Below are 8148 nucleotides of genomic sequence, written 5' to 3' on the forward strand. Positions count from 1 at the left end.
TCTCCAAAAACTCAAACCCTAACTCCCCTCAAATTCACTTTGAATCATCAATCAAATCCCAAAAATGAAGATGGATTCATAAATTTAATCAAAATCGAATAGAGAACACTTACCCCAATCCATATGGTGAAAATCGCCTCCAAAATCTCCCAAAATCCGAGCTCCCCAACTTAAAATATGACTGAATGAACAAACCCTAGTTTTGTATATTTTTCTGCCAGCTATTCTGCCTCGTTTCTCATGCAAACGATCCCAAAACTCATATTATATGCCTTCCAATGGATTCCTTGTGAAATTCTAGTCAAGTTAGCTTTTGAATCACTCAATTTGACTTATGACGAAGGAGATATGTAGGTTTTAATATTTGCAAATAGTGCAGATTTTTAAATAGCCATCAATTGGCAATTTCGTAATTAATCTGAAAAAATCTAGCAACCTAATTCTTAGTAAAATGACCAAAAAAAATCCTCATTACGATGTCCAAATTCGACGATTCTTTTTACTACGGGTCTGTAATCAAGATACGGATCTAATGCTTCAATTTAAAAAAGAAATCGGAGCTCATTTGTTCAATACGATATCATTTATGCTTGGAAGAAACAACGTCGAAACATAAGAAAAACGAGCGCAACACAGCCCAAACCTATTCAAAACTCACCCGAGGCCCTCGGGACCCCAATCAATAATTCCAACAAGTCATATATCACTACCCAAACTTAGTCGAACCTTCGGAACACCCAAAACAATCCAAAACACCAAATCAACCTCGAATTCAAGCCTAAGAAACTTCTAAACTTCCAACTTTGCCAATTCAAGCCTTATTCTACCACGGACCTCCAAATTATATTTCGGACCCTCCTAGTTCTAAAATCACCCAACGAAGCTAGTTGAATCATAAAAATCCAAATCCGAATTCGTTACTTCATTAAGTCAACTTCCGGTTAACTTTTCTAACTTAGCTTTCTAACTAAGAGACTAAGTGTTCATTTCACTCGCAACTACTCCGAACCCAAACCTACCAACTTTGATACAACTAAACACAGCTGAACAACACACAAAGAACATAAATGGGGGAACGACGCTATAACTCTCAGAGCAAACGACCGGGTCGTTACATCCTCCCCCTCTTAAACAAACGTTCGTCCTCGAACCAGTCTAAAACATACCTGAATACACATGATATATACCACACAATTCAAAACACTCACAACGATGATTTCTAATCATAGCAGCTGCCCAAAAAACCCAAACACTTGTAATAAGATCTTATCGGACAGAGCTTGAACAAGCTATATCAAGTCACAAATCAAACACCCATTAGTCCTTGCTACATCTCAAGTAAACCCTTCTCATCACATTCGATCAATCCGAACACATTCTCGCAGTCAAAATCATACTCGCCACTTAGCCATCAAATCACAAAATTCCACTAAATGGGACACCAACGGACATATAGGCACGTGCTCACACAATCAAAATCTTCGTACTCCAGCTATAGATAAAACCCGGCCTCAAAGTCCCCCAGACTGGCCCAAACATCAAGAACATAGAAATCACATCTCGCACCTCATCCAAGGAAGCACAATCCATCGATGCACAAACTGATACCGAGCGCTCATGTGCGCATATGAATGTGTGGAAGGAATTCAAAGGAGTTATACTTCAGGCTGAATCAATACCGTACGATAAGAATTCAAGAAGGTGAAGTTTTCCTAAAGGTTATGCAGCCTCTCGAAGATAAGTACAAACGTCTCTGTACCGATCTGCAAGACTCTACTAAACCCGCTCATGACTCGTGAGACCTATGTAACCTAGGCTCTGATACCAACTTGTGACGACCCAAAATCTAACATTGGTCGTGATGGGCCTATCGTGTTACAAGCAAGCCTCTTTCCCAAAATATTACTACTAAATTGATTATTAGAATTTAATAAAAACATTTCCAATAATTTAATTCCTGATAAACTAACCAACTCTAAATATAAATAATATAAAATACGGAAACGAGTCCCAAACATCGGTGTGTCACTAATCATGAGCGTCTAAAACATGAATTAAGATATATAACTATCTAACTGTCAAAGAAGAAATGATAAAAGGAGTAACAAGGTCCTGCGGACGTGGCAGCTACCTTGCAGTTCCAATTAAAGCCGGCCTGAACTCAACGATCGCCGCGCTCTAACTCACTTGGATCTGCACATAAAGTGCAGGGTGTAGTATGAGTACAACCACCTCTAGTAACAGAAATAACTAAGGAACTGAGCAGTAGTGACGAGCTGAGCAAAACAGTCCAATTATTTATTTTTCACAATTTTAAAAAATAACAGGAATAAACAGGTAAATTCCATAACTCAGTAAATGCAACAAAGAAATTTAACAGATAAATACAGTAACAGCAAAAGTAAATGCAACCTCAAAGCAATGTCACTCCATCACTCAGCACTCGCACTCAGCACTCAATACTCAACACTCATTACACTCAAAACTCTGCGCTCACTAGGGGTGTGTACAGACTCCGGAGGGGCTCCCAAAACCCAAGCGCTAAGCACGGACAACTCACGTGCTACCATATCAATACCTGGATCCGCACGGTCAACTCACGTGCTACGCGGACAACTCACGCGCTATGGTATTAATATCCTCACAACCAGGCCCTCGGCCTCACTCAGTCATGTACCTCACTAGCCTCACCATCATCGACAAATAAGGGACAACAGCCCACATCAAGTATCACAGCATATTAGCAAATAATAGAGACTGAGGTAACATGTTTCTAAATAATATACTATGACTGAGTACAATAATGTGAGCATAGAATAAAACCTAAACAGGATCTCTAAACATGAAGGCAAACAAGTTCAACAACAAGTAAACACATAACCACAGATAATAGCTTTTAGGCCTGGCCTCACGGGACGGAGCAAGTCTCAATCCCTTGCGGTGCACACCCACACGCCCGTCACCTAGCATGGGTATCACTACCAAACAATCACATGATATCAATTTCTCCTGGTTTATACCCTCAAAACCAGAGTTAAAACTGTTACTTACCTCAACAGCGTAAAATCCTACTCCGAAATGTCCTCGTCCCTCGACTCGGTCTCCAAAAGTTTCGAATCTAACCATAATAAGAATACATAGTCTAAAGAATCAAATTACACAATAAAAACTACATAAACACGCCAAAAATTCGAAATCGGCCAAAACTCGGCCCCGGGCCCACGTCTCAGAATCAGTCAAAAATGACAGAATAATAATCCTCGTCCTCTCCCGAGTCTAACCATATAAAATTTATCAAAATCGGACTCCGTTTGGTCCCTCAAATCCTTACTTAAAACTCTCCAAAACTCAAACCCTAACTCCCTCAAATTCACTTTGAAATCATCAATCAAATCCCAAAAACAAAGATGGATTCATAAATTATAATCAAAATCGAGTAGAGAACACTTACCCAATTCATATGGTGAAAATCGCCTCCAAAATCTCCCAAATCCGAGCTCCCCAACTCAAAATATGACTGAATGAACAAACCCTAGTTTTGTATATTTTTCTGCCAGCTATTCTACCTCGTTTCTCATGCCAAACGATCCCAAAACTCGTGGTCTATGTCTCCAATGGATTCCTTGTGAAATTCTAGTCAAGTTAGGCTTTTGAATCACTCAATTTGACCTTATGACGAAGGAGATATGTAGGTTTTAATATTTGCAAATAGTGCAGATTTTTAAATACGCCGTCAGTGGCAATTTCGTAATTAATCTGAAAAAATCTGGCAACCTAATTCTTAGTAAAATGACCAAAAAATCCTCATACGATGTCCAAATTCGACGATTCTTTTTACTACGGGTCTGTAATCACGATACGGATCTAATGCTTCAATCAAAAAAGAAATCGAAGCTCATTTGTTCAATACGATATCATTTATGCTTGAAGAAACAACGTCGAAACGTAAGAAAAACGAGCGCAACACAGCCCAAACCTATTCAAAACTCACCCGAGGCCCTCGGGACCCCAACCAATAATTCCAACAAGTCATATATCCCTACCCAAACTTAGTCGAACCTTCGGAACACCCAAAACAACACCAAAACACCAAATCAACCTCGAATTCAAGCCTAAGAACTTCTAAACTTCTAACTTTTGCCAATTCAAGCCTTATTCTACCACGGACCTCCAAATTATATTCCGGACACACTCCTAAGTCTAAAATCACCCAACGAAGCTAGTCGAATCATAAAAATCCAAATCCGAATTCGTTTACTCATAAGTCAACTTCCGGTTAACTTTTCTAACTTAGCTTTCTAACTAAGAGACTAAGTGTTCATTTCACTCCAAAACTACTCTGAACCCAAACCTACCAACTTGATACAACTCAACACAGCTGAACAACACACAAAGAAGCATAAATAGGGGAAACGGGGCTATAACTCTCAGAGCGAACGACCGGGTCGTTATAGGTTCAAAGGTAACAATCCTTGAAAAATGATAGGATCTAATGCTCATAATGAGGAGGAAATGAGCTCTAGAAGATCCCACGACATAACATTTCATGAAACTCCAAAAGAAGTTCATGTACCTGAAAATAAAGAAAGTGATGAGAATTCAACAAGTTATGTCGCTTAGAAACCGATACAAAATGATCGTCGACGATATATTTGATACAATATAGTGCACAATATTGTAAAAGATTGTGAGGATCATACCTGTAGTCCAGACACCTGAAGATGTCATGCCATTTAAATGGAAGGCATAACCTATATGACTCATTTGATTAAATCTATATGAAGATCCATGAACGATTTAAGATGCTTGAAGCATATAATTCAAAGTCTCGAGAAATGTGCTCGATCAAATTACGAAGATCTTTGTACGGTTTAAAGTAATCTGGGCATGTGGTATAATCGCCTCAGTGAATATTTGCTGAAAGAAGATTACATAAATGATGTTATTTTTCCATTTATTTTTATAAAGAAAGTATCATAAGAATTTGTTATACTTATTATTTATGTTGATGACATAAATCTTGTTGGAACTCCAGAAGAGCTCCAAAAAGGCAACTGAATATCTTAAGAAAGAATTTGAGATGAAAGATCTTGGAAAATTAAAACTTTATCTTGGTCTGCAAATTGAATATTTAGCAGACGGGATCTTTATCCATCAATCTGCCTATACAGAAAGGGTCTTTAAACGTTTTTATATGGACAAAGCGCACCCATTAAGTACACCAATGGATGTTCTGTTGATACCCAATTTTTTCCTGTATTTTTTAATATGCAAAATACCTTCAAAATAGCATGTATATGCACATATAAGTACGTCCCAAAGTTTTATTGTTTTTCCTAATTTTTAAAAAAAAATTTAAATCAATTTATTGCCTTATTTTATCAAGAAAAACCCAGTAATTATTCCCAAATTTATCATTTTGGTAATTCAATTTGATTCTCATATTTACACTAAAATATAGCTAACATAATTTTTGCGCATTTTTTACAAATTTATTTAGTATTTTAAAAGCTAATTGCGTATAATTGTAATATTAGCCTCTTTTAAGGTTTAATTTTGTTTATAATTATAAAATTGACTCCAGTATTTTTAATTTTATAATTACGTATTATTAATCATTTCAGTACCTTTAATTTATTTTCAGATCAGCTCTTTTACGCGTTCTTTTCCAAGTGAGCTTAATTTCTCCCATTCTTTACTTCATTTTCTTATCCTTTTTGTGGCATTTAATTTCTCTTGCATATGCTTTGTTCTTTACAGTGTTGAATTTCAAATTTCCCCCTCTTTGTTTGGCATAATCGCAATTTTCCTTATCTCTTTCCGTGAAAATTTTCACAATTTTACCTATTTTTCATATACCTTTTCAATTTTTGGATCTGTAGGCTATTTAGATATTAATTAGTGGTAATTAGGGTTTCCTATTCTAGATTAAAATATTTGTTTTTTAATTACCATTTAAGGTACTTCAGGCTTGTGGGTGTAGTTCTCTGCTTTATCCCTACATTTCCCCCACTACTGTCAGGGCTACACCAGTGGTAGCGGTGACAACCCTTGTTGGTTTTTGGGTCGTGCTATTTTCTGTGTTTTCAGGGAACTTCTCAAAGTTGTTGGAGACAAGTTGGGCGCACGAGCACCAGCAAAGGAGAGCAACCTGGACGAGCGTCAGCAAAGGGCGGTGGGAAGCGGTGCGTGAGCGTACAACTACATCGAGTACAGCAAATCAACACATGTTTGGTTCTCGGGAGTTGGTACCTACCGTTCTACTGTTTCCCTTTTGGTGTTAGCTAAATTGATGTTACTTTAGTTCACAATAGTTCAATCATTCAACTAGTGTACTTGTAGTCACTTGTTTCCTTCTAGTTTGATTCGCAGTCCGTTGTGCACTAGTGAGTCTTCTTTAGATTTGTCGTAGGTGTAGTGGCTGCAGTCTGGGATGATAGATTAAGGGCATGTCCTCGGGTGGGGCAGAGTGTGGGGCCGGGGTCAGGGTGTGGTACGGGAGGCAGGGGAGGTAGAGGGGGCAAGGGAGCCTATAGGTTGAGAATCGAGTCATGGAACATAGGTTCGCTGACGAGTAAGTCTATAGGGTTGGCGAAGATCCTTCACAAGAGGAAAATTAATATAGCGTGTGTCCAGGAGACTAGGTGGGTCGGATCGAGGGCGAGAAACGCGGATGGGTATAAGTTGTGGTACTCTGGAGTCCTGAGGGGTAAGAATAGAGTGGGTATCCTGGTAGATAGCCATCTTAGAGAGTCGGTGGTAGAGGTCAGGCGGGTGAATGATTGACTAATGACTATTAAATTGGTGGTGGGTGAGTGTACTTTAAATGTCGTTAGCGCGTACGTGCCGCAAGTAGGCTTGGATGAGGAGATTAAAAGGCGCTTTTGGGAGGGGTTGGATGACATCGTTCGTAGTATTCCGCCTTCCGAGAGGTTATTCATAGGAGGTGACTTAAATGGTCATATTGGGTCGTCTGCAGGTGGTTATACTGAGGTGCATGGCGGCTTTGGTTTCGGGGAGCGGAACGGAGGGGGCACTTCGCTGTTGGACTTTGCCAAGGCATTCGATCTAGTGATTGCGAACTCAAGTTTTCCGAAGCGGGAGGAGCATTTGGTTACTTACCGAAGCTCGGTGGCGAAGACTCAGATTGACTATCTCCTTCTCAGGAGATGCGATAGAAGGTTGTGCGAGGGTTGCAAAGTTATCCCAGGTGAGACCCTTGCAACGCAACATAGGCTTTTGGTGATGGACATTGGTATTATAATAAGGAGGAAGAAGAGGTCAATACGAGGCCGCCCGAGGATTAGGTGGGGCGCCTTGACTAAGGATAAAGCTCAGGAGTTGGAAGGAAGGTTATTGGCAATGGGAGCTTGGAGAAGTAGTGGGGACGCAAACACTATGTGGTCGACGACGGCGGACTGTATAAGGAAGGCGGCGAGAGAGGTGTTAGGGATATCTTCGGGCCGCGCCGGTGGCCACAAAGGAGACTGGTGGTAGAATGCAGTTGTCCAAGGTAAAGTGGAAGCGAAGAAGGCGGCTTACCTGCGGTTAGTAGGGAGCACTAGCGAGGAGGAGAAGAGAGCGAACAGTGAGATATATAAGGTAGCTAGGAAGGAGGCGAAGATGGCAGTAACGGAGGCTAAGACGGCAGCTTTTGCTCGTCTGTATGAGGAACTAGGGAACAATGGCGGGGAAAAGAAGTTATTCCGACTCGCCAAGGTGAGAGAGAGGACGGCTCGGGATCTGGACCAAGTGAGGTGCATAAAAGATGAGGACGGCATTTTGATGGGGGATGACCAGATTAAGAGGAGATGGCAAACCTACTTTCATAAACTTCTAAATGAAGAAGGGGATCAGGATATTGTACTAGGTGAATTGAGGAATGCTGACAACCCCCATGAATTAAGTTATTGTAGGGACATTGAGGTCGATGAGGTCATGGAGGCAATGCGTAAAATGAGGAGGGGCAGAGCTACCGGGCCAGACGAGATTCCGGTTGAACTTTGGAGGTGTGTGGGTAGAGCAGGCTTGGAATGGCTTACTGGGTTGTTTAATATTATATTCAAGACTAATAGGATGCCTGAAGAGTGGAGGCGGAGTACAATGGTTCCGTTGTATAAGAACAAAGGTGATATCCAGAGCTGTAAC

At 40.2% G+C, this 8148-nt stretch overlaps 1 protein-coding gene across 1 annotated transcript; it reads left to right on the top strand.

The window, feature by feature from the left end:
• The first annotated feature begins 6789 nt into the window (after positions 1-6789).
• LOC109217596 (craniofacial development protein 2-like) lies at positions 6790-7497 on the top strand. Its single transcript, XM_019381854.1, has one exon. It carries the CDS (start codon positions 6790-6792, stop codon positions 7495-7497), a length of 708 nt encoding a protein of 235 aa, XP_019237399.1.
• Positions 7498-8148: the final 651 nt, after the last annotated feature.

Source organism: Nicotiana attenuata, unplaced genomic scaffold (genome assembly GCF_001879085.1).
Source record: "Nicotiana attenuata strain UT unplaced genomic scaffold, NIATTr2, whole genome shotgun sequence".
NCBI classification, from domain to species: Eukaryota; Viridiplantae; Streptophyta; class Magnoliopsida; order Solanales; family Solanaceae; genus Nicotiana; species Nicotiana attenuata.